This window comes from Amblyomma mixtum, chromosome 2 (assembly GCF_055824585.1).
Source record: "Amblyomma mixtum isolate Tamu chromosome 2, ASM5582458v1, whole genome shotgun sequence".
Taxonomy (NCBI): domain Eukaryota; kingdom Metazoa; phylum Arthropoda; class Arachnida; order Ixodida; family Ixodidae; genus Amblyomma; species Amblyomma mixtum.
In genome coordinates, this window is record NC_143013.1 from 304,835,592 (window position 1) to 304,862,118 (window position 26,527).

The following is a 26,527-nucleotide window of genomic DNA, read 5'->3' on the forward strand; positions in this document are numbered from 1 at the left end:
GCATCTTCTACACTGGTCCGTGATGACAGTTGTTTTTCCTGTAGTTGCAAGTGGCAATGTCAATCTAGTGCAGAAAAAAAAAAACCTCTCCTCCAGCCTCCAGAATCTGGAAATCACACTCACCTGAAAGTTCCCACTATTTTTCTGTACACTGCAATCGTATTTGGTTTGGCCAGCCGAGACACCAGATCACGGCTTCACAGTTCTCCAGTCAGCACAAATTTGTTGATGTTAACCTGGCCACTTCAACCTCACGAGCCCATTCCACCAGTTGTGTTCTAAAAAGCACATTGCTCTTTTAACGTCTTCATAATAGAATACTGTCAGGAGATATTAACATTACAGCTCCTCTGTTCACAACAAAAATAATGCACACATATGGTATGTAGTTGTGCTTGAAACTGAAAGTACTGGAACTTGCTAAATTTTACACTAGCACAAAAACAGATAACATTGGCCCTCCTCTCCAACAAACCACATGCTGCCCTGGTTTAAAGGCATACGACACGATTACCATGCTTGGAATCCCAGCAGGTGCAATTAACAACTAGTACCTGGCTGTAAGCCTAGGCCTCTGGTCATGATCGTCTACGATACGAGGTCCAGTTTAAACCACCTTACCTGGTGCATAAAAACAATGTGGTATTTTTTTTCCTCCTGGGTTTCGTCATGTCTCCAGAGATACAAGTGAAGAAGCCTGTTGAAGACTACACGACACGGCCATAGCATATGCACAGTGTGGTAACCTTTTATTCATGTCCTGTGACGAGCATTGCATAAAAGGTCACTAGTTAAAAACAGCCACATTAAAAATTGTTGGCCTGCAGCATTCATTCAAATGGATACACACACCAGACAATGGTCAACAGACACATTATGGCGGGAGTAGTAATTGTGCCAGTTGGAATGTCCCACATACTAGCTGCCACAAACATGCACACACATGTACAGCTGGCCACTGCTGTATCAACACAGCACGGGGTGCAATGCGGCAAGCGCCACAATCCACCACAGCGTCACAACCACTGCCCGGTGATGATTTGCTACGGCCGCTTGCAACCAGTTGAGGTCTCTAAGAGAAAAAAAGAAGCGCTTGGACTGCTCTACCGCTGCGCATGACAAGGACACAGCAAAACAGTGGTAGGTCATTGGGCTCAAACGTGTGCTGGCTGGCAGGGGAAGTGTCAGTTTTGCCGCAGTCCTGTGATGATGGTCTAGTGCTGCCCCTGGTTCCACCGTGACGGCTAAGGCGTTAGACCAAGCCCTTGTCTGAGTACTGATACTCCAAGCCATCCTCTTCCACTGCAAAGCAGGCAAGGGATTTGGTTAGGGAGGACCCCGAAGAGCGTGCAGTGTGCCCGAGAAGAAAAGTCAGGCATGCAGGACTGTTGTTGGCATGCAAAAAAAAAAAGAACAAGCAAGTTAGCTCCAGTGCAAAGGAAGGGCTTCGTAAAAGTGCCGTGCCACACATACAGGGTTAGTGTAACTGACGCAAGCAAAATAAAGATCACACAGAAGTATGTAGTCTTCCAGTTTTTATTTCTCTTCATATGGCAGCGCATCAGTGCACAACCATAGCTGACGCTGCCTGATGTCAAAACCTAAAATGCTATCGTCCAGCAGCAGACACTTGGCACTAAACGAGATAATGTGGTCACTTTGGCAAGGATAGTCGTGGTGGCGTAGCCACTGGCGACAGTTGTCTTGTGCTTGCCAAAAAGGAAGTGGGCAAGTTAGCGGAGCACTGTAGTGACGCACTTCAAGCCCGCTTGTATGCGTAGCTACAGGAGCCAACTCAAGTGCACTTGAGTGTGTGACAAGGGCAGGTACCACTGTGATGGTCTGGCACCTAACCAGGTTTCAAGACCTACAGTTATTGCAACCTGCTTGTTAACCACCAACTAGCTCTTGCAATAACCAGCATATATACTATTGCACTGATACGCACTACGGTTTGCAGCATACTACAAAAGTGCATCACAAGGACTTAACACAAGCGTAGCTTCCATGAAATGTGCGTGAAAATGAAAAAGCTTTTATTTAAATGCCGGTGTGTTTGAAGGTGCTGCTTGTCCCCGCATGAGGAAGTCGCTTCAAATAAAAATGTGCGCTCTTTGACAGCTGCCAAGTAGCGTAAATCTTGCTTTGCAGCTCAGTAAAAAAAAAAAAGACTCGAACTCTCCAAAACACAATTGGAACGAAAAATATTCTTGTCCAGAATTTCTGGGCACATTACTTTCACATCTGACCCACCGTGGTGGCTCAGTGGTTAGGGCACTCGACTACTGTCCCGGAGTTCCCGGATTTGAGTATAAGTGGCACAAATTATTTTCCAGTTGGTTCCAACTGTGTTTTGGCCAGCTCCAATCAGTCTTTTTTAACCAGGAGGCCACGATAAACGATGGCATTGCCCATTCGAGAACAGCATTTAAACAGTAGGTAGCTCACTGTTCATATTTTTGGACTTCTTGGCAACTACAATGCTACAAAAGCAAAAGTCTGGCCGTTGATTGATGGCCACACTGCCAGCACATGCCAGCCATGAAATCCAAAGCGGTGAGGGAATGAGTTCTGAATGCAACTCCACAACCCATACACGGAAAGAATGGAAAAGATAAGCAAAATAAATGCAGGAAACAAAAGGGAAAGCCCTAGGTGAGTCTCATCAGTGTGCACTGCACAAAATATTTGTACATGGCAGGCACTTTCTAATCTTTTCTAAACAACATGCTAGTACTATTTCCTACATTCTGCATGCACATGCTCGGCTCTTCAGCAGCAGTCATTAAGTCCACTCTGCAGTCAAAGACTGCAGATGGCTGAAGCACTACACAGACCTACTGACATAAGTTGCAGACCTTCTTTAAATGCAGGAGGCATTCTGCATACATGAATGATACTTGTGATGCTGTTTTCGAGGCTCCTTGAAACAGCAGCAATTCCACAAGCATGAAGTGCAAACCGCGTTTTTGACACTGCAGATGCAAAAAGTTCCACAGCAAGCAACATCTACGCAGCCGTAGAAAGAAGGCACTGGAGTACTTCCCAGTGGAACTTAAAGATGGCAGTAATGAGCGCCTTGTGTAAAGTGTTGCAACTTTCAAGAGACTGTGGCAGTGTGCCCTTCAGAAGCTTGTCATATGTATAATCGAATCCACACTGGGGCATGCTCATGCACATGTCACATGACATCAACAAAGAGTTCGCAGGGGTTGCCCATGGCCATGCGGAAGGACTGCCTACTACCGGTCAGTTCTTGGGAGCCCTCCGCACCGTCCACGCTGCGGCTAGGCTCCGCGGGTGGTCCACCACTGCCTCCTGCATTACCGCCACACCAGGCATCACACCAGCTCTGCGGAACAGCAGCTAGCAGGGAAATTGCCAAGAGCAGTGCCCCCCATGGAGGTAAGTCTACAATGAGAAGGTGACTGGAGTTCTGGCAACTGGTAAAGAGATGCTAATACTAAATAGTTAGATCTTCGAGTGGAGAGGTGCCCTGTATTTGATGATGTGTGGAGTTAATGCAAACAAGTTTAGCAATGAAAAAAAAATTAAAAAATTGCGGACATTTCTGCAGCATGGATGGTGGTGCTTACACAGTGAAGACACCTGTAGTTCTAGCAAGACCTACTGGCTCTCCTAATGCAAGCAGTGATTGGCGAGGTGATATGATAATCGTCTAGTGTAGAAGATACTATCGCTAAGATATCACTGCACTCAGTGAAGCAGGAATAAGCCAAAGGCATTTGTAGATGCTAGAATACAGCTTTGTATGCAATCTTTGCAAGGTGCCGAGTAGTCACTCAAGCTGCTGCTGTTGGCGATTTCGGCCCAAGCAATCACATATAAAAAAATTCATTCTGCAACATGCACAACAATTTATGTATGCAGGACCAAGAATTACCAAGGTGACAGGTGGTTTGTACAATAGAAATCATATAATAACTAGGTAAAAAATCATTCAACAGTACTGAAGAAAACAGAAGCAAATGCTGTGATGTGAAATAAAGTTGTATGCATTTATAACTTTGAAAGTGGAGTCAATGAACTTGGGGAAAAAGACTTAAAGCATCACAGAGCTATAGGCAGGTCAGAGCGAGTCGACATGCCTATAGCAGTCGGATACAACTTAAGTCTGGAGTGAAGCGCTGCCCATATTCAGGACCGCCACACAGAATTCCTTCATGATAAAAAGGTAGTACTCAGTTGTTAAAACTTTTCTTGTTACCTAAACAAGAAGCTAATCACAAGAAAAAAATTGTAAGCTCTAGAAATCTGATGCCTAGCAGGTTAAATATCGTTGAACATTAAAAAGCTGATTTCGTTTACTGTTATGATTGGCCAGCAGAATAATACAGGACGCCACGGACCGTGGCCCAGTGCTGCCAACTACTGTTTCTTAAAATTGCATCCTACTATAGCCTCAACATTAGTTCGATATACACTAAGCAAATAATAAGGCTGCATAAATATCAATGCATTCTCAGCTTGACTGAGCATATCAAAACTACTTTACTGTACTCACGAAGGCACTCCGAGAACCCCACAAGTAACAGCAAAATCCCAAGAAGAAAAAAAGAAAATGACGTGTACTGCTCAAGGCTATTAACATCACCAAGACAGCAAGTTGACATGTACCCATCTCCTCATTACAAATCACAGGCATAGGGAAACAAATTTGATGCATGTAGCATGGATCAGCGCACGGTGGTTGGTAGTGGTGTTTGTGTTTTCTTCATCAAGAAGTAGTCATGCAGAGAAACTGCAAGATTAGGCGTTGTCAAGAGAACAGTGTTATGCTTTTGGTCAACAGGCATTGTAGCATTCCTAAATTAATAATTTAAACGGAAGCATTCCCCAGTTTGAGGTCTTTATATATCATGGACCCAGGAGACATCTTCAGCAGTGGGCTCATAACCTAGGTGGAAATACCCAGAAAGCAGTGCATCAATGAAGCACTGGCAAAGGATTATGTTTCCTACTTCAGGCCAATTAACACACTTCGATGGTAAATACTGTATAGTGTCTCTTTGTCTGCAGTCGCATGCTTTCCGACCACTCATTGATAAGTCACTCAAAACTAATTCCTGTTGCTTGCAGACACATAAATCTTGCTTTGACATTATACCGTTTTCATGTGCACTGAACCGGATGAGGCCGTGACAAGTGTACACTGTTAGGCAGCATTGAAAGAAACTGGGACGCAGGTGTAAGAGCTCTGTTTATTATAACTGACTTGGCAACATTTGCAAGCACTCTGAGCTTGGCGGCAACAAGCTCCGAGGACTTCCGCCCGACGGTAGCCCCCAGTGTTTAGAGGCAGAGTTCGGAGGAGGCAAAGCGCTCACCAGATCCCGAGTGGGTGCTTCCCTCACGGGCATAGTTGACGTAGGAGGCTAGCTGCGTCTCGGCAGCACTGGGTGCGGCAGTGCTTCCGCACACGTACCCTGCCGGCAGAAGGGGCCCCAGGCAACCCCAAGGCGGCACCATGCCACCCGTTCCACCCTCCTCTTCTTCCTCTTGCAGCCGCAGTGAGCACATGTCTGCACGGAAGAAGTGGCTGCATGAGGCATGGCCGTACAGCACTTTCACACGGTGAAACATAGCAACAAAACACAGTGACATGCGTGAAAACCTCACGGTGACAAAGAACTTTTGCATATGTCATTATGCTTCACTCTTACAAAACCTCTATCCCAATTCCCCAATTAACAGCTTCAGGCCTTCCTTTCCTGCAATAAGTTTGTTTGTTCGTTCGTTCATTCATTCGTTCGTTCATTCATTCATTCATCCTTACAACACTAAAAAGCACAGGCATTTTCTTACAGTGTACTTGGACACCTGCACACTGAAAAACTGTGCTGTGCATTCCCAGACATGAGGTTTACTTGCACGTCTCAATGTTACTGCACATAGGCAAGTGATGAGAGTGGAATGAAAGCCAAATGGGCAGTGTGCGGCAAAACCTAACATGCCAGATATTAACTGCTACAAAATTACAGTAGCATACACTTTGCCACTGCCCGTTTCATTCACAAATTCAAATTGCGGGGTTTATGGCCTGAAGCAAAACATGCGCTATGAGGGATGCAGTAAAGGAGGTCTTGGGATTAACTTTGACCGCCTGGGGTCCTTTTAACGCACGCTGAAATCGCACAACACATAGACATTTTTGCATTTTGTCTCCATCAAAATACAGCTGTCGCAGCTGGGATCGAACCCACGACCTTGGGATCAGCAGACAAACATCAAAACCACTGGGCCACTGTGGCAGGTTTCACTGATTTAAGATAAAAAGTTTGTCATCATTTCATTGCAGCCACGACAGCAAATCAGGAGTTCTCAAAATGGGATCCACTAACTCTTGGGTTCCTTGGAGTGATTAATGGGCTCCCTGGGCACTTAAATGCACATATACTTCAACCCCCACCTTTCCTTTACCTGATTTGTTGTGGAACTAATCATACTGTAATTGGACGTAGCAAGCTGCCTCACTATACACCCAGTCATCATTAAATGGATTTTGGCTTTTTTTTTTCGGGGAACGGAGGGCAAGCATTTGCAAGCTCTTGCCTGCAAGCAATGGAAGCCAAGTCATGCAGATTTCCTCAGCACCTTTCAAAAGTCATTCCGGTTCCTCGAGGGTAAAAAAATTAAAAACCACTGCAGTAAGTCACCAGTGAAGTAGTATGATAGCTGCTGTGTAGGTGGTAGCAGGGTGCGCTTTTCCCCAATGCACCGCCTTGCCCGTCACAATGATGAGTCCTTCACGCTGGATGCGAGCAACAAGGGCTCACCAAGGGAGAGGTCGCTGAACACATAGTAGCACTGCTCGGAGAAGGAAAGCTTGTTGACGGTGTGCCGTATGAGGCCAGCCTTGAGAAGCTGGTTGGCAAACTTCTTTGCTTCTTTGCGGTCTTGGAAGCCTTGCACATGTGTTGCAAGCCAGTCCACCACATCCACACCTGCAGTCACAAGATATCACTCGCCATTTATTACTACACAAGGCCTGCAACCCTAAAAATAATGTCGGTGTACGTCATCACAGAATTTATTGCGAGGCATTGAAAGTAAACAAGTAAAATAGAGCCCTGCCCGCACTGCCATCATAGACAAATACTACGCTAGGACTAATGAAAAAGACTAGAAAATATGTGTCCTAGTCTCCCGGTGGCAGCATTGCATCATCAACCACCTACCCATCGCCACCTCAACAAGCAAAGCACCTCCCCAAGGTTTTCAAAACAAGATTTATTTCTCGATGCTTAACAACACTGGTTTATTAAACATTTTATTTCTCCAAGAAATATTTCCTTAACCATTTGCTACTTACTGCTTTGTTTTAGCTTTACTCTGATATGACAGACACTCATTAACTCGCATGCATTTGCCTAATTAGAACATCCAGCTTGTTCGAAGACATGCTTTGACCCTGCCAACACCAAGTGGATTAAAAAGGGCCCCCTTAAAGGGGCCCAGAAACACAATCTTAGTTGACTGTTTTGCCTGTTGATCGCATACAGTGAGTTACAATGGTGCTATTAGGGTTGGTAATACCGCATATATTCCGTTTTTTAATATTTTAATGTCCTCCCAAAAACAAATTCATGGCTCTGATGGTGTCCCCACACAGTGGCGGGTTTTAGCAGCGGATATGACATCACGTGGCGCGAGCTTGATGACTGACAAACACTAAATATACTGCAAATTGTGTGAATAAATAGAGACACATTTTGTCACCTGTCGGTGTTTTATATTAGATCAACAAAAACAACTTGTTTGTCTTAAATAAAAGCCCTGCAAAGCAAGTGAAATAAAAATACACCACCAGGGGCTCTGGCATGGAAACGACGCTGCTAGTCTCAGCAAGAACGAGTTACTGACAGCAGGCAACCATGGAGTGCAAATTTCCACGACGTGCTCTGGCAGGCTGTTTTGATTGGCTGCGCCAGGTGCCGTCATTGGGAGAGCGAAATAGAAGTGGGAAGCCCCGCCAAAATAGAGTTGAGGGCAGCGTTTTGTTTGCTTGTATTTTGAAATTTCTTCATTGAATAACTCCCGTTCCTGTGCATCGATTCCTGTAATTCTTTTTAAGTCAGCATCTATGTGACATTAAGAATCCACCTGAAGTATAGCCGGTATCCCCCTAAGCAGTGTTTCGCAGCCCCTTTAACTTGAACTGCGCATAATTCAGAGAAATTGCTGGCCCCTTTAAAGCTTGAATCACTGAAAGTCAACTCAACCGTATATATATTGTACTCTGTCCTGATCACTGCATTTGCATATGAGCTACTTTGTTTTCCTCCCCTGCCCGACACCTACACTACCGCAACGTAAGCACCGAACAACTCAAGCTACCCACAGCTTCTCCTGCATTTGTCTCAATTACTGCTATATGTTTACACAGTCAATCCCAGATATACTGAATTATTACTTTTACTGAACAGTCAGAACAACCCTCTGAGAATCCCACGCAGATGTCTAACACTACTGTTCCTATTTATCAAACTCTCATTCAGTGGAATGAGAGTTTGAATGCCGCAACCCTGCAAGTAGCATTTCTCCTAGCAGCGCTCTTGTGATCACTTCTTGCAAGCAGAGTCGGGTCTGCAGTGAAGCCTGGGGTAACTGCTGGCAGCTCTAGCCACATGAGGACGTTGTAAAGCCTAAACCGCAAGGAGAGGGACCGTGGGGTGTGGCTGTGGACATCGCTGTCATCTGGGGAGGCTCGCGTTTGGAGCACCAGTTGTCATGCGGTGAAGTCAACTTAGCTGACCAAAGTCTAGCGGCAGCTTTCATATGGCTTGCTTTGCTCTTGAAGAAGCTGCAGAAATCAACTGTGCCTTAATTTTAATGAAATATCATCATGTTTATAGTGCACCGGCAACACGAAAAAGACTTCTCACGATAGGCGGTGGCTGGTTCCAAATCACCTTCCACTGCGGCTTTGATGCAAAGTGAGTTAGGCCCAGCGACAACCAGCAAGCGGCATGCTGTTAGGAAGTGCGCCACTAATGTAGGTGCACCGTATTCAGGCTTCTACGGGTAAACTTATTTGTTCCCAAGTATATATGTCAAATTATCGATATACTGAACTATTTCGCAATCCCCTTCGGGTTCGATATACCCGGGACTGACCGTATAGGAAGTCTCGCTTCTTTTCTCATGTGCTTCAAAGAATTGACTACCTACCAATATCTCGTCTAGCTATTCTGACACCAACACTTATTTTGGTGTAGCAGTGTCTCTTTCAAAAGGAAAAGTACTAGTAATCAAATCAGCCTTGTATCTAGTGCCACGCAAGGATATTTGTAGCAAGCAGTTTACTGCTACTTAGTGGTGCAATGCAATGCGGTATACAGGGTGTCCCAAAGCTGCATGTGGGCCATTAGAGACATTGTAGTGGAAAACTGCTGCAGGTTAACTTCAACCAACTGGGGTTCTTTAATGCGCAACAACATTCGAACCAAATGAAGAAACATTGTCCATTAAGCACTGCTTTGGCAGTGTTTGCCAGAAATGCTGACCTATAAAGGCCTTCGGGATGGTGATCTTGAGCCACATGCGATCTCGCACGTCCAGGCCTGAATCAGGAGCAGCCATGGCCTTAACAATGGTCTCCATGTCGGTTTCCACAGTCAACGCCGGCTCCTGTAGTTGCCCTGCAAAAATTACACGTATGTACAATAGACGCCCGCTAACACAAACTTGGTTAGGATGAACTCTTGGATAATATGAACAACTGGGACCATTTGGCTGGATTTCCGTAGGACTTAATGCAAACAAAAATGCACTTAAGACCAACACTAGTTTAGGCTGCTGCACACAGAGGATGCCCCAAATCCACAATGCAGCAAGCTGCGCCACTCCTTTCTGCTCATTTGTCCATGTTGAGCCAGCAATGCTCCAGAAATGCGCTCTTAACAGCCGCTGCTGTAAAATGAGGATTGCTTAGGTTAATTTAAATAAGGTTACTTCAGCTTTAAGACTGCAGGCACTCACTCTCGGACTCGGGCACAGATGAGGTGACCGACGAGGACGTGGAGGTGAGGGTGGAGACGGAGGGTGGCCTCAGAGGCCCATCGTAGAGCAGCGGCTGGCGTAGAGAGGGCCCCGGCGCCAACGACAGGCGCGAGTGGCCCACAGCCGAAGAGGAGCCCCGTGCGGCCTCCGTGTGGGCCACCCAGGCCCCCGGGTCAATGGGGCGCACGGGCTCTGTGCGCGGGATGGTGAAGTAGCCCTTGGGGTTTGGGTCCCAGCATTTGGCCACCACTAGCTTGATGGGTCTGCAAGGGGCCGATGGGTGCAAGCACAGTACATTTGAGTGTTTGACAGAAACCCACATGAAGAGGGTGATATCTACATTTGTGTTACTCTTTTGCTTTTCATGAACTGATTTTTTGCATGCCTGCTTTCTAGAAGTACTACCGTATATACTCGGGTAAGGGCGCACTTTTTTTCCGCGGTTCTCACGGGTGCGGCCCTTACAAGGAACTGGCGTTTTTCCGCTAAAAATTTCTGCTACAGAGCAGCCCCAATTACGCGTCCGTTTTTTATGCAGCGATACCTATTTTTATGACGAATTAGCACAGGTGCAACGGATCCTTTGAGTACACAATGCATTAAAAGTGTGGATTGTGCCTGCGTGATTACCACCTGCAGTAAGACAGGTTGCTAGCGGTTGCTTGATCACTGTATTACTTTACTAGCAAATATCACGTGATCCTAAGTTAAGATCCACCTAAGGTGCATCGCTTGTGACGGCTTGGAGCGGCGCGTCACCGCCCAAAAATGCGCCACTCGCGTTTTCTTGCACGGTGAGGCACACCCAACACGCTTGCACCCCATCCTGGCTTTTGCACAGCATAACGTTTTGTCAATCCTTTCTGGTGCGAACGCTGAGCGAGTTAGCGTCGATGACAGACTGCGTATGTGGGGTTCCAGGCCGAGCACGGCGCGCGGGACAACGCGTTCGTGGTCGTAGCAATTTTTACGCGACCAAAATTATGCGTGCATGAAACAGTTTTTGGCTTTCTTTTTTTTTTTTTTCGAATTGCCAGCAGCCAAGTTGGGGGTGCGGCCCTTACATGAGTATATACAGTATTGTGGTGTCTGTTTTCTAGGCAAAGACCAGTCAGAGTTCTATCAACTTCTTCCAAAGCCTGTTTCAGCACAGCCATATGAGAGAGGTATACCACACTCTTCGTCGTGCACAAGTTTTCTGTGCCATTATTCTGCAAATAATGAAAACAAAACATGCCACAAAGTATGCAGCATTGGGCATTAGCAAACAAGTGATTCCAGGGATTTCAGTGTGGAACTCTGTTTCACTGTCCCGGAATACTCAGTAGCAGAACAGTCAAGATTTTTCACACTTAAAAAGTTGAGAACTGTTCAACATTTTAGCTGATCATAAGACGTTAACAAGGAAGCCTCAGCTTTCTTACAGCACTAATTCATGTTCATCAGACTTCTTGGCAAACAAAAGTCTAGACGTATGACATCCAAGAGTTTACCGTGAGCTTTAAAGGTCTCCTATAATCACAAGATGTGAAAGCCACAATGCCAGAATTTTCCCTGGCATGACACAAACCACAGAAGGTTCTGTACAGCAATGCTGTATTTTTACAGCACAGTATCCCGATTATTGACACCAGGTTTTTTTCTGATATTGAACTGCCTTTCATTTTTATCTTGTTTTGCTAGCTCTGCTATGGTTCACCATTTTCTTTATGAGCAATGCAAGCTGACTTCCGTATCCTTGTGTGGCATTCAGTATAAAAGACAAGAAATGAAAGGCAGGTGGGCAGGAAATAGTCCAGCACCTAGGCGGGAATGGTGAGTGTCCGTAAGTTTCAAAAAAAAAAATCTGAAATTGCTAGCAAGCAAATTAGATTGTTGTCAATGCACTGAATGCTCACCCAGGTTTTTGGACAGTCTCGCGGAGAACCCGGACAGCGTCATCGTTGCTCATGTTCTCGAAGTTGATGTCGTTCACTTGGAGGATCATGTCACCCGGCTCGATACGACCATCCAAGGCAACAGCACCTCTGCAAACAGCCAGAAACACTCGTCATGGTCTTCATTCAAGAATGAAGCATGCAACTGCCATATACGGCTGTCATCGTTTCCTTTTTCGCTTCCATGGGGCACCACAGATCCTCCATCCACTAGAGGTAAACTGTCTAGCACTTAGAAACAGTTGCAAACCTTAGATCTCCTGTCTCGGTTGAGTTAAATGTGACCCTGAAGAGACCTCAACATCACTTAATTACATGAACTCTAGTAATTCACGATTGTTTCACATGTTTCCATGTGAAACAATCATTTTTTACATTCAAAGACCACAGCCTGAATGTGAAAACAAACGAGAGAGATAAATAGATTGATTTATTTTTACTGTCTACTATCTACACAAGCAATTTAATTTAGAATGCTTCCCGTGCTATTCTTCAAAATTTTATTACGCTAACCTTTGTGTGTTCCTTCTGCATAGGCGCACTTCTTCACACCTATATAATGACTTTTCAACTAAAACTGCGAAGTGCCAGCCTAACTAAACTGAAAATAATGCAAGAAGTACTATCGGGGGCAAAAATGGTATACTCCACGCGGCGGGAGCTGGAGCAATGGAAAACTACGGCATTTTGGTGAGCTAAAGCAAGAAACACTGAAACGAGCCAAGCGACATGCTTGCTGATAATAAAGGTCACGCACTGGCTGTCTCGATCCCAGATGCCGCCCATAGATGGCGTTGCAACGCAGTTTTCCGTTCCTCCGGCTCCCGTCGCGTGGAGTATACCACTCTTGTCCCCGATAGTACATTCCAGTTACTCCCACCACTTATTTTTCAGTTACCGTATAAACGCGTGTATGGGCCGCACCCCGTTTTCCCGAAGGAAATGTTAAAAAAAAAAAATCCGTGTAAGGGTCGCACCTGAACTTTCCACGACCCAGGTGGGAACAGCCTTCTAAATGCACGCGCCGTGGCCTCCGCGATCAGCTCCGGCTGCGAGCAAAGTACGCTTGATCGCGAAGGCCACGCACGCGCACAGGAGCTTCCAAGTGCCGTCCATGGATGGCGCCCGAGGCCGCAGTCATCACGAAGGCCCGGCTACAACGATGGTGGCAGATGACGCGGTGGTGTCCTATTTCGCGAACTGAACCGACACAGACGTAGTCGCGGTGCACATATGTTGTGACTTCTGGTTGTGTGTGCTTCATTCTTTTTTATTTTTTCTTTGGCTAGGACACAAATTCTGTGCCCGCCCTCTACAAAGGGCTATGCCACAATATCATCATCATCATCGTTGTGAACCTTTTTTTTCGCCGCGACCTCCCGCTATCCACATCGACATCAGCATCGCCAGCTCCAGCCTTTTGTTGTTTTTGTGGCGTGTTAGTGTGCTCGCCGTAGTTGTGGTGGTTGTGGCTTTCGCGTGCTGCCGCCGAGCTTTGCAGTTTTAGCACGATGGGCAAGCGCCTTAATAGCTAGACAGCTGGGAGCTAGCTCTCGAACATGGCAAGCGTGCGGCGGGCAGGAAATTCGGCGCGGCCGAGGAGTGCGTCTGATGATGGTGCAACCAGAAGGATGCATTGAGAAACACAAGCTGCAAAAAGTCCGCTTTCCGAGGCAAGCCATGCGAGTTTCCCGAAATAGAAGAAGAGCTGCTCTCTTATGTGATGGAAGTGCGGAACAACGGCTACGTACTGACTGCGGACATGCTGCGTTGCTTCTTTTGGGATGAGCATGCACCAGAGCACAGCACCAGCTCAGAGTCGAGATACTCGGCGAATGACGATTGGATGCAGAATAAATGCCGCTCAGTCCGATTGATGTGTTTTTGCTTAATTTTTTTTTTTTTTCGCGAAACGCGTGTATGAGCCGCACCCCGAAAAATGACCCTCGATTCTGGAAAAAAAAGTGCGGCTCTTACACGCATTTATACGGTATTTGCCACCACTGCACACAGTTTGCCTTTCACAACTTGAACAGAACCCAGCTAGCAGAAAAGTTTTACAGCGCTCACCCTTTCATGATGGAGCCCACATAGATGCCTCCGTCTCCGCCCTTGTTCGATTGGCCTACAATGCTGATGCCTAGGAAGTTGACAGTGTCTGAAACAGCACACAGACATGAGGGAAAAAGCCTGCACCAGGCACAACACGTGCAGCATGCAATAATGGTTTAGATTACAGTAGAATCCCTAAGATACAAATCTCACTGGATTGCATATCACCCAAAATTCATATCACCGAAAAATGAATGAAATCTGCACATTGAAGCATGGGAAATGCATTCACGCATATGTGTTTACAATTGACAGGATCAACTGGATGGATAAGTGCGTCACTCTTTGCTTCTGGGAAAACCTTGCGAGTCACTTACACATGGGCCTTTATGTTCTCAGCTAAAGTGACGCTAAGTATCTGTGGCTTTCTGTTCTATTTTGTTTATATGAGCCCACACTCACATAACTGCCAAAGGGTGGCACTTACCTAGGTTCAGCGTGACTGTGATGATGTTCAGTGACAGTGTGCTGTCGGTGATGCTACTAATGGAGGACGTCTGAAAAGAAGGGCACATTCATTAGAGCACGCAACATCCATGCTATTCTGGTTAAAAAGTGCACGTCTGTTCCTGAACAAAAAGCATCACTTCAAAGTGTTGCTGTTACTGATCAGACGTAATGCCAAATGAGTCCCCCCCCCCCCCCCCACACAATATATTATGCGGTATGGGTCAGAATGTTGCTTTTTTAAACTTTTGTTGCAGAAAGTTCACAGGATGGCAACACTCTCGGCCTTGACTGTGTGAGCCGGCACTACTCTTCTATGCGCACCCTAGGCAAAACTATGCTTCCAGGCATAGAGTTTCTCAATATTACCTAAAGGGAAAAGTGGCGCTACGATAGTTGACCTACCATCAAGAGGTGCAGTAATGATGAGGTTTCATATCTGGCTTGGCTATTGTTAGGCACGAAACAGGGACTCAGCCATAACACGAAGAACCTTTTCGAGGCAAACCTCGAAAAAGAGCTGCAAAAGTTTGCATACCAGCCTAACATGTGTGTTAATTTACTGACGAAGTGAAAAATACACACTATAACAAGAATTTATTCTGCATGTAGAGGAGATCATAGTGGCGCAGCTACTGATCCAGAGGCAGGATCCACATTTTCGGCCCAACATTAGCCAAGTCAAATACGACACCTCATCTTCCCGGCATTCCCGCAGCAGATCTAGAGCTCTTTAAAGGTGTGTAGACACTGAATTTAGGTGGTATGTTTTCTTCTTTGGAGTAATGTGCAAGACGTTACTACACATGGATCACCACAAGGTGTGGTGATCCACAGAGTTCCGCCGCTAAATTTTGCAGGCATGGTGGCGCCTCGGAGGCATTGTAACTGGCAGTGCGCAGAAAACTGAAACCATGGGATGTGAATTATCATGACTAATCAATTTCGATCCGTGTGTGGAGCGTGTGTGCTCCTGCTAGGTTGTGCTGGGCGAGCCCAGCGTGACCAGGCTGAGCATTGCCTAGGTGTAAGCTAATTTCTGGCACAAGAGAAGGCCTGTAGTCCAAAGTGCCCAATACTGCATTATATAGTTGAATTTCACAAAACATCCTAAATATTTTTACGATGAATTATTTCATCAGCGCATTCACTTGTTTTCATGCATTCTTATGCTGAAAATGACAATTAGTAAGTGTGACAGTGATGTCGTGTCAGCACGACAGAGCAGAAGAAAATGAGAACGCAGTTGACAGAATACAACCTTTAACTGAGCCTTGTACTATGACCTTGGCCCCTTTCTTGAAGACTGTTGCATTACCTTTTTGCTCACATGTGTGGGTCATGCAGTTTTCTGTACTGAATTAAAATATGCTTCCTGTTTGAGCACTAACAATATGCCAGATCCTAACAGTATAAAGCAACATCTTTCCACTTCCACTGCGACCTTATGGCACATTTCAGTCCTTTGTTAGTACCTTTAAAACAGTGACCTTACAATGACACAACAGGCAATAATATGCAATGCAAACACAAAAGACAGAAGCCTCCTCACCCTACTCATGGGTGGCATCTTTTTGCGCCGCCTACGTCGATGCCTCGCATAGATGCGCGAAACGCTGCTCTCTTCGGTGGTCGTCGAAATCCTGATAGGATACAGAAGCAGAGCAATCATTAAGCTGGGCAAATGATGCATGTCTCACCAAAACGTACACAGGCCATTGTGGCTTGTACTTTTACAAGTTGTCCGCTGCAGCACTTCATGACCTGTCCTAGGCTAGCAGAACTCACCGGCTTGTAGTCTCATCCTCCGAGTCAAGGAAGCTTGTGGTTTCTATGTCACTTGTGGTTAGCACCGAGGCGGCCCCAGGCTTAGCTGCCGCGTGTCCATTGGAACGACCGGCTGCAGATAACAAACACAGATGGCTCCTGGATCACACCCCATTTCGAACATAATGCGAACTTATGTCAGTGGGTTCGGAGCACGTGTTTCTATTTCATACGGTGGCAATACACCAGACATAAATAACAAAGGCATTGTACCTCCTTGATACACATACAAGTTTTACACTTTAGTGCCTCTCAGTTCAGCACTTTGCAACAGCCAGCCCCATAGTGTGCATGGACTTGAGATTCTTGACATGAGCCTTTGTTAACAGAATGCTCACAGTAAAGTTCACCCTGGTTTACCTGAATAAAAGCCTCCAAACCTCTACAGCGCCACTTTTAAGCACCCTGTGCTTAATTAAAGAAAAAGGCAGAGCCATGTTTCCGGCTTCTTCTGTTCACCTACCTTTGTCTCGATGGCGGCCTGGTCCACGTTGGTGGTGGTGGTGGTGCTCTGCAAGAAACACGTTGGTAAACAAAGAGAATCGTAGAACTCTTTTGTAGGCCTCATGCAAATGCTGGATTAACCAAGTTTATAAGCTAAACAACACTCAATTAGGTAAAAGCAAACAAGTAAACACAAAAATTCTTACACCTTTGACTGTCAGACATTACTTGGGCAGCATCCAAAGATAATTTTAATGCCACACAAAGAGCTTTTCCTAGATCTCAAGTTTTAAAAAGGCTAAGCTCTTCTTCTGTTACCATGTCTAGGATGTTGCAGTGCGTTTATTTTTGCTTCCTCGCATCCATTTATGATGTGTTCTGCTCATAACTTCATCAAAAGCATCTGTAATGACACTGCAAGTTTTCTGAACAAATAAAATATTAAAAATCATGGGTATACAGTTCTGTGCACTGCTTGTGTAATTTTGGTAAGCCATAATTTCGACTTCAGGAAATTTGCAAAGTTAGAGGTAACAAGAAGTTTTTCAACTACCCTAGAAATCAGTTTATGATGTGCACATGTGCTTGGTTTCAATGAACACTGAAATAATAAAAGACGCACTTTTGTGCTCGGACTCCATTCATCAGGTATCCATCAACCCAGCTTCAAAGACATTTGTACGTTTGTACACGACATTTGTACACGAACGTTTGTATAAACGAAGATAGAATGCATATCTACTGCCTCATCAGATCAAATTGCTTATGACCGTGCCTGCTTGAAGTTTGTTGCTTTCAATGTGTAATGTGTCCCTTTCCTGCAACGGCCTCAAATGTGAGGCTAGCAGTATGTTCAAATAAATAAATAAAATAAATAAATAAACAAACACAGGAACAGACTAGTGCTTTGTATACTTTGTATACTTGGATACATGCTTTCTCCAATAAATCGCATAGCTGCCAACTTGCCAATGTGAAAATTCAGGAGATAACAGAGCACACATGAAGTGCATGTGTCCAGGGGTACTGAATTAGCTACGTTATGAATAATTTCGCCATTCAGGCCTTTGTTCTCACTTCAGAAATTTAGCAGTTTTTAAACGCATTCAAATGTGATGGGCCACATGTGGGCTTTACAGCACAAGATGAATTTAGGTTGTGTGATGGCGGAACGAATCGATGACTCGTCAATGCAATGGTTCGGTCCCTTTCCCCAAGCATCTCACCCCAGGGAAGTCAAGCACCAGGCCAAGGGAAATCTTGTACCTATTTGAAAACCGGTAGGTGCCTGGCGACACTAAGGATTGAACTCAGCACCTCCCAAATGTGAGGCAGATGCCCTAACACAACCCGGCACCCTCCCCCCCCCTCCCCTTATGGATTGATTCGAAGGTTGAAAGAGACGAATACATACAAAGAAGAAACAAGGACAGCTGTGTATAACTTTGACAAATGAAGACACTGACAAACAACTGTTCCTCAGTAAAAAAAAAAAGTACCTTGATAGAAAACTGTTCTTTTACCTTTGTGGGAGCTGATGGCAGATTCAGACTCTGTAAAACTGGTCTCTGCTACATCCCTGGAAACGCAGTTAAAGAAATTAGTACAATGCAGCAATATGGCATATCATGCCAACCAGGTAATGTACAAAAATAAATGCAGGAGGAAATGCAACAGTTTACTGCTGACAGAGACATGCGGCCGTCTGATGTGTATTACAGAGTAGAAAATGAAGTTGGCATAGATCTAGAAATTAGTTGCTGTTATGCACAACAACGTAGACTAATATCCACTAACAACACGTCATGTAGTATTGTCACACCCTGAAATTGACCCGAAACCATGTAAATTAAACAGAAATTGGTAGTTAGCTGCACAAGGACAAGCTGATAGATAACCCAATACTTGCATTGCAATAGCCCATTATTCCAAAGTAAAACGTTAATGAAACAGCTAGAGTAACTTCAACCACAACAAATACAGACTTTCTGAGGTAACTATACTCTCGGAAGCTAACTTAAAGACAATAAGTAGCCCAGATGTATGGCTTTTTGATAGACTTCGCGCATCCAGGAATTCCACATAGACACTGTAGCTATAAAAAACACCAATTTCCACACCTACATCTCAATTTAGATCTCTTAATGAAGATAAATTCCAGCACCCTTACTGTAAGACAGATGTCCTATGCTTCCAACAAGAGTTCTTTGTGATCGCGTTCGTGTTACACAATCCTAAAGAGAAGTGCCTGAGCAAACACAATGTTATTTATTTCAGTATACTGCAAGCCAGAGTTGGCCCAAGCAGGAGGGGCATACAACTAAAAAAAATTTCTATAAGAGCATCAGCTACAACACCGCGAGTCAGTGTGGGCGCGGAGAGGACGCACGGCGGCGAACGTTCACCATGCGTCTTTTCTTTGTGGCGCAGGCTTTGCTGCTTTCGGGCAATGCATCAGCATGGCTTCACATCACGCCTACCACACCCTTGTCAGGCTTCAGCGGGACGCAAGCTGGGAACCATTCCCTTATCAGCGACGACACAGTTACAAAGTTACTCACGGAAATGGACGCTGCCGGTGTGTCTCGGTTCCCTCGGAGACAATGCTGCTCCCGTCTGCTGCCACAAGCTGTAAAATCAAATGGCATCAACAATGCAATCGGCAAGGGCACCATTTCTGCTGGCCTGCCCCTATAGTTAGTAATGTGCAGCATAACCTTTGCCACGAACAGCGACGAATTTTGTTCGGTGCCTCTGCGAAACGAGTAATGAAGATCAGTAATACTTTCTGCTCGCCGAGTTGGTTCATTTTGCTATTGGGAATGCATGTATGTTTGTAAAACTGAACTGAACTGAAAAGACGAGGGACAGCAGATGAACGGAGAGAAGAGCCCGCTCATCTGCTGTCCCCTGTCTTTTCTGCCGAGCTAGATGCATTCCCAGTAGCAAGACGAGTACAAATTTCGCCACCAGTGGGCATGGTTTGTTAGGCTATAATACGCATTTTTGAAGCCAGAGGTTAAAAGGTTCTGCCTTACTATAGTGTACACAAATTTCTACGCCTTGTTCTTAGTACGACACAATAGAAGAGTGCAAACATGTGACTATGTACTCCACATGAATTGATGAATAACACTATCGCATCCAAAAAAATTGCACACAGCTGTCATAAACAACGGCCATACACTGCCATGCTTTGTAGGGGCATTCAAAAATTTACATTGTGGCAGAATGTCAGTGCAGGAAGCGAATGAATTTGCTAGGATTCTCTTGATGTGTACAACCAACCGAAGAAGAAAAGTCTACATCCCCAGAGGCATTATCTATAAATAAAGGCAGCTAGAAGTGACAAGATCATATATAATGGGTGACTCTCTGGAAGTGCATTCTACATTACAAATAGCAGAGCACTCACCCATGAAACCACACGGCCATTGAAGCAGGGCAACCGGCAGTCGTCCTCTACAATTTCCTCCTTGACCACCCTGCAACAACACAAACAGAGCAACAACAGGGAAATTAAGAACTTGCAGGGTCAATTTAAACAGTGATAAGAAAGCAGAGGTGGCTACAAAAGTCCACAAAACCCACGCGTCCTGAGAGGGTTAACTTTCACCACGCCTTCATTGCACAGCCTGAAATCCAGGTGGCATTAGCACAGACGCATGCTGAGTTGGTTACACATATAACTAAGAACTACATTTTTCTGTTCCTGCATGAAAGTCTTGTAAAGAGTCAGTTTCTTGGAGGCTACTGTGCTTCACGCATTTATATTTTTGGTGGAAGAACAAGTACTGATGTAGCATCTCCTAGTTTTACATCACTCTGCTGAATATCAAAACATGCAGACCTCTGAGAGACAAGTGAGTAAAGAAATGCAAAGAACCCCAAGTTATGCAAACATTTGGATAACAAATTGAACACATTTCTACCCTTCCGTCAGTCAAGAATGAAACAAAATAACATACTAATTTGACCCCTCTTAACCACAGCCTTAAAAGAAACTACGATAGCATTTAGTCTAATGTAGTTGAGAGAAAAAAAAAAACTGACGCCAACCAATATTTTAATTTTGCCCAACGTTTCGGGACCAACTCGGTCCCTTCTTCAGGGGTGACTAAAGTGTGCCAGCAGCAGTGGAGTGTTGCCTTCGCTCTCCCTTTGTTAGCATGTGCCGGAGTCCACTAACGTACGCAGAGGGGAGCGTTCCTGGAGTTCTATTCATCGCCGCCTTTGTGAGCCGGATGTGCCATGACTCCACATGTCGCCTCTTGAACAGGTTTGGCTCCACAGCCAAGGCGCTCACCTCTTCGAAGACTATTGGGTGGTCGGCGCGCTCGCAGTGTTCGGCGAGGGGGTTGGCTTCCGAATTCATTAGCCGGACGTCGTTCTTGGGTTGCCTTATTCTTTGGGGGAGGTTTTTTGTTTCGCCGACGTATGAAGCCGGGCACTTGGAGCACGGGATTTTGTAAATGACACCAGGTTGTTTTTCTTTGGGGACGCGGTCTTTCGGTCGTGGCAAGAAGCGGCTTATTGTCGAAACAGGTTTGTGAGCAACGTAGATTCCATATTTTCCCAGAATGTGTGCAAGTGCCTCGCTGGTTCCCCTCACGTACGGAAGCACCACGCGCGTGCATTTCGTTGTTTCATTGTTGGCTGTTGTTCTCCCTGTCCTCTGAGCCTGACGGCGACCAACACGTTGAATGAAGCCACGTGTGTAGCCATTCTTCTGTAGGTCGGCGAGAACGGTGGCCTCTTCTGCTCTTTTCTCTGCTTCCGAGGAGAAGATTGCTTTTGATCCTCTCAGAAGAGAGGAGACGATGGATTCCTTGTGGCTAGTAGGGTGGTTGGAATTAAAATTTAGGTAGCGGCCGGTGTGGGTTGGCTTCCTATAGACACCAAACTTTAGATCTGCCCCTTCTCTTCTTATGAAGATGTCCAGGAATGGCAATGTGTTGTTCACTTCTCGTTCCATTGTAAACTGAATTGAAGGTTCGACTGAGTTGAGGTGTGCCAGGAAATTTTCGACCTGCGATGTCTTCACAATGCAGAAGCAGTCGTCAATGTAACGAATGAAAACTTTTGGTTTTTCTTGAAAGGTCTTGAGTGCCTCCTCTTCGATGGCCTCCATCGTCAGGTTGGCAGCAGTCACTGAGATCGTGGCGCCCATGGCAGTGCCGCTGGTCTGCTTGTAAAATTCTCCTTTGAAGGAAAAAGCTGTGCTGCTTAGGCAAAACTCCAAAAGCTGGCAAAGTTCTTCTGGGCTCAGGCTCGTCCTTGTGGCTAGGTCAGCGTCCGCTTCGAGGGCTTGCTTCGCTGTGGAAACGGCAAAGGGCACAGGAACACTAGTAAAGAGCGAGACCACGTCAAACGAAACCATGAACTTGTCCGCTTCCAGTTCAACGTGGGACAGACGTTCGACGAAGTGGCTCGAGTTTCGCCTGTTAGGGGCGATAGGACTCGGTGGAGGTAGGCTGAGAGTGCCTTAAGCGGTGAGGTGGTGAAGTCGACGATGGCACACAGCGGAACGCCAGGTTTATGGATTTTTGGCAGTCCGTAAAAGGCCGGTGCTGAGCCGTTCCAGCAGATCAAGCGTAAGTAGAGATGTTTTGATTCCGGGTGGTGCTTGAAGATGGATGCTAGAAGTTTGTCTGAGTGCCTAACGTTTTTCTTGTCATTCTCCTGCCAAAATTTCGGTTGGAACAGGTTCCACTGTCCTTGTATGGTATGCATGAGTCACCACCGTCTAGAATGTTCTAGTGACTTCCACGGTTTATCGTACGGGATTAAACTAATCCAACCCACTCATCCATTTTGTGGGGTGGGCCTATTAATAAAATATGGGGGATCCTTCAGAATTTTTGAGGACCAACTCCCAGATTTTGGGTCCCCTCATATTTTCAAACTTGGCGGCGCCCTATGCTTGGTTTGCTAACAATCCGGTGGGCAGGTTGTGACGGTGTCACAAAGTTATGTGACCTCTCAACAATTTTGTGAGGAATTTCAAATTTCATGGTGCTCTCTGATTGGTGTCACGTGACCCTGATGATGTCACCAGGGAATTGCGCAGTCATGGAACTCAAAACGAAGAAACTGTAAATTTTTTGCGAGACGCCAGCCTAGGGAAGCATAGGTTTTTTTTTTTTCTTATGTCAAGGCATTTTACTGAAACTTCTACCATAGGCACTATTTTACTTTCCTGTCTTTTTTGAGCCAAATTTTGAACCTGGGAGGCATCTTGTTTCAGTTCATATTAATTTTAAATTTTCATAATTCGTGGCCTTAATCAGGACAACTTCAATAGGCAACCTTCTATTTGTGACATCACGACTACCCACATGGTGATATTCACTCAGCATTTGCCAAATAAAAAGCGTTGAGCTTGATTCTTGTTGCACCAAAATTACTACCAGGAGTTATTGCTTACAGCCTCAAGTTTATCCATTTAATACCCATATGACAGCTTTCTTAACGATGTCTGTCTGCGACATCATTTTTTTGGTAATTCACGATGCCACACATTGATTATAGCCCAGCTTAGGTTTCAGCTTCCCATTTGTTGTTTTCTTTCGCTTATTATTTTCAAAAATAATTTATTTTCTCTAAAAGAGAGAAAGAGGTCCAAGGAATATAATTCATTCAACTATTAAAAATGTCCAAAAATCTTCCAGAGATGCTCTTTAAGGTAGCTTGGAGAGGTTGGGGTGCAATATTCACTGATATCCACCTATGATGTAGTCAAATGGACCTCAACCTGTGTTTTACAATGTAACAGCACACACAAAATACAGATATGTATCTGCAGCTAATGGAAGTTACCTAAAACAGAAGTTTCTGTCTTACAAGAAGTGACAGAAACGAATTGTCTGCAGACCTTAGCACCATCAAGCAAGACTGGCAAGTTTTGCAAGTGATTGAGAGCATATGAGCTTGAGCTTATGTCTAACAGCAGCCATGAAAAATAAAAATGCAGTAAAGCAGTTCACTAGCTCTCATACCAAGGCACTGTGCAAGCTTTGACACATTGTGATGTGCTATATGGTAGTGTGACTACAAAACAGAGAGAGACAAACAATAAACTTGTTTTATTTCCTTTGTCATTTTCCCTCACATGATGATGATGATGATAGTGAATTTTTATGGAGCAAGGGCATCTGCGGCCAAAGAGCGCCATGGCACAAGGTATTTTCGTTTGCTCAAGGTGGGGTCAACGACCCATTTCCCAAGCATTTCACCCTGAATAAGCCCAACACCAGACCAGGGGAAAGATTGTACCCGCTGTATCACTGGTGGGTACCCGGTGGCACTGGGGATCGAACCCCGCTCCTCCCGCACGCAAGGCGGAGGCTGAAACGACTAGGCTACCGCTGCAGTGCCTTTTCCTCATATGGTGTGTAACAGCACTTTTCTCTTTTTCACTCCTGCACACCTGTTATGTATTCAGATTTAAACAGTGGCCAAGCACAGCAAATGACAAGTAGAAAAAGAGCATGGGACATGCACTTAGAAAAAACTCTTTGGATCAGGTTTACCAGGATCAAGCACTTAGGACAAGCACTTCATCAAAGTAAAACTGGTTACTTTCTTTTCTGTGTCCGAGTGGGCTGTAAAAAACAGGCTGCAAGGCCTGTAAGGATTGGTGACAATGGTGGAAGACATATGTTTATGTTCAGATCAGTCCAAAACAAGCAAGCTGAAATAAACAGCATTCTACAGCAGCAACAAGTCCTTGACTTACGCAATCAATCAAAAGTCTCCTCGTAAACGCCTAGAATGTCAATGCTACAATGCCACATTGCTACTTTCTACAGTGTGTAGTCCGTGGCTTGGTGATAACCAAAGCACTTAGCAAATATAACTGTGTCATCAACCATAGCTGCATATTCATATGACGATGTCACAATGAGAACAGGTCCAAATAAACATTGTATACATACAGGTTCTAATGTACACTTAAATGCCAGCGATTGTAACTTCTAAGTGAACCATTTTTTGTCACTCAAACTGCTGTGCTTTTGTTATCATCGCATGAACATTACCTCAAAATGTGTGATCATAGAGAACGTCTCGCTCCACCTTAGTCACGACTGAAAGCAGTCGCCTTAATTCAACAATGTTGCACGCAAATACAACAAAATATCTGTTATATTTGCAACTCTTTCATGTGCAGATTACTTCATTTTTCAGTACAAATCCGAATAGACAGGAACCCTACACAACCAGTCTCCATGGCGCATATCCGAATTGCGATCTAACGCTGTGCCAGGGTTATATCCCGGAGCAAAGTGGAAGTTTAGTCTAGTTGGTAAGTCATGATTTGGAAGGGGGGCTTGGCGCATGAGCAACAAGGACATGATGTCATTGTTTCTCACGCGCTAAGCCCCCTTCCAAATAATGACTTCATATACCAGCAACAGCAGCACTTTGTTCAAAAGGCCCGTGGAAGGTTTTTGAGAATTTCAATTTACCTCCTTGTGCAAACAGCGTGGAAAAGTACGCCACAAATGAGCCGTTCAAGACGACTGTAGGTTCGGTTACACCGGCCAGCGGTTTGCACTCATGCTCAGAAAGCGGCTCTCCAGGAGCCTTTTGCCCGACACTTCCTGTACATAAATTGAGTACGAGCGCGTTTTATTAGCGTCGAATATGAACAAAAACGTGGTGGCGACGTTATGACCCATGCTTCAAGCATTAGCGCGCCGTCTCTGCTGTGCCAAAGGTAAACGGCGGCTGAGTAACGGCTAAGCGAAGGACCGTTAATCACGGACCTGTCAGCGTCAGGGGCTCAAGAGCATTAGCAGGGTAGGCGCAAGCGTGCCTTTTGCACCGGCATGTATTTCCAAGCCGCTTACCCGAAATCATCGTCCATGGACTTGAAGAAGAACTTGTAGTTGGGCCTGTTGAGGACATTTTTGAAGTCCGCAAGCGTCACACGCTCGGGGGGCACGGGGACCTTGACAAGGTAGGGAGTGTCCTCGTCGTCGATGTGATAGATGATCTTGGTTTCTTCCATCTCGCGAGCCGCTAAAGTGGCATCTCAAAGGAGCTCCACGCCAATATGGCGATAAGCCTCAGCAGTGCGAGCCCACCACTCCGCCGGAGACCACGGCGGCTAGCTCCATCACAGGCCACACCTTAAGGCGCCCGCGCGTAACGGAGAGCACGGTCGCCCTTCCGTCCAACATCAGCTGTCAGCTGGAGCCCGCATGTGCAGCGGCGTCCATCCGCCTCGCCAAGACTAGCAGAGCAAACAACCGTAACACCAGGCACTCCGGATCACTGTCGGACGGACTCTTGCTGCAACGTACGGGCCGCCGATGAGCGAGGAGAGAATACAAGCCGAAGTCGTGCAGACGTAGTTCACGCTATTCTCGCTCAAGTTCTTAAACAATCGCGTTATTAAAGTCTTCTCTCTCTAACATAAATAATCCTAACATAAATAATCAACACCGCCGTGCTCATGCGCTTCGAGAGAGCGGGAGCAAGTCTTGTTGGTCTTGTCACTTGTACTGTTTGCACCAGCCTCCACCAGGGAACCACAGACAAAGTTGTGTCCGCGACGGTATCGGCGGTATCTGTATTATCGGCCGCGCGTCCACGTAACTTTATATTCGTGCTAAATTATTTAGACAGTAGTGCAACACAACACCTTTCATAATATTACCACAATCGTCTAACATCCTTTTGTGAGGTGCGCGCAGCCCTTGAATGTGTCTTTAAAAAGTGTTTGAAGCTTT

At 45.5% G+C, this 26,527-nt stretch overlaps 2 protein-coding genes across 6 annotated transcripts; both read right to left on the reverse strand.

The window, feature by feature from the left end:
• Nucleotides 1–732: 732 nt before the first annotated feature.
• On the reverse strand, nt 733–26,219 carry LOC149364765 (segment polarity protein dishevelled homolog DVL-3-like). 5 transcript variants are annotated; one of them, XM_089574703.1, is made up of 16 exons: nt 25,643–26,219; nt 20,206–20,275; nt 19,352–19,419; nt 18,314–18,369; nt 16,810–16,857; nt 16,308–16,419; nt 16,072–16,162; nt 14,500–14,569; nt 14,031–14,118; nt 11,922–12,050; nt 10,003–10,286; nt 9,528–9,662; nt 6,798–6,965; nt 5,349–5,543; nt 3,247–3,318; nt 733–1,302 (listed from the first exon to the last, which is right to left on the reverse strand). In XM_089574703.1, exons 1-16 carry the CDS (start codon nt 25,801–25,803, stop codon nt 1,253–1,255), a joined length of 1,797 nt encoding a protein of 598 aa, XP_089430829.1. In that variant the 5' UTR covers nt 25,804–26,219; the 3' UTR covers nt 733–1,252. The 5 variants fall into 5 exon arrangements, with proteins under 5 accessions (XP_089430829.1, XP_089430828.1, XP_089430830.1 ...); XM_089574702.1 differs by having other exon boundaries at nt 3,247–3,366; XM_089574704.1 differs by lacking the exon at nt 3,247–3,318.
• LOC149364766 (uncharacterized) lies at nt 20,359–22,068 on the reverse strand. The gene is made up of 2 exons (XM_089567518.1): nt 21,191–22,068; nt 20,359–20,425 (listed from the first exon to the last, which is right to left on the reverse strand). The coding sequence occupies exons 1-2, from the start codon at nt 21,958–21,960 to the stop codon at nt 20,359–20,361; spliced, it is 837 nt and encodes a 278-aa protein (XP_089423644.1). The 5' UTR covers nt 21,961–22,068.
• Nucleotides 26,220–26,527: the final 308 nt, after the last annotated feature.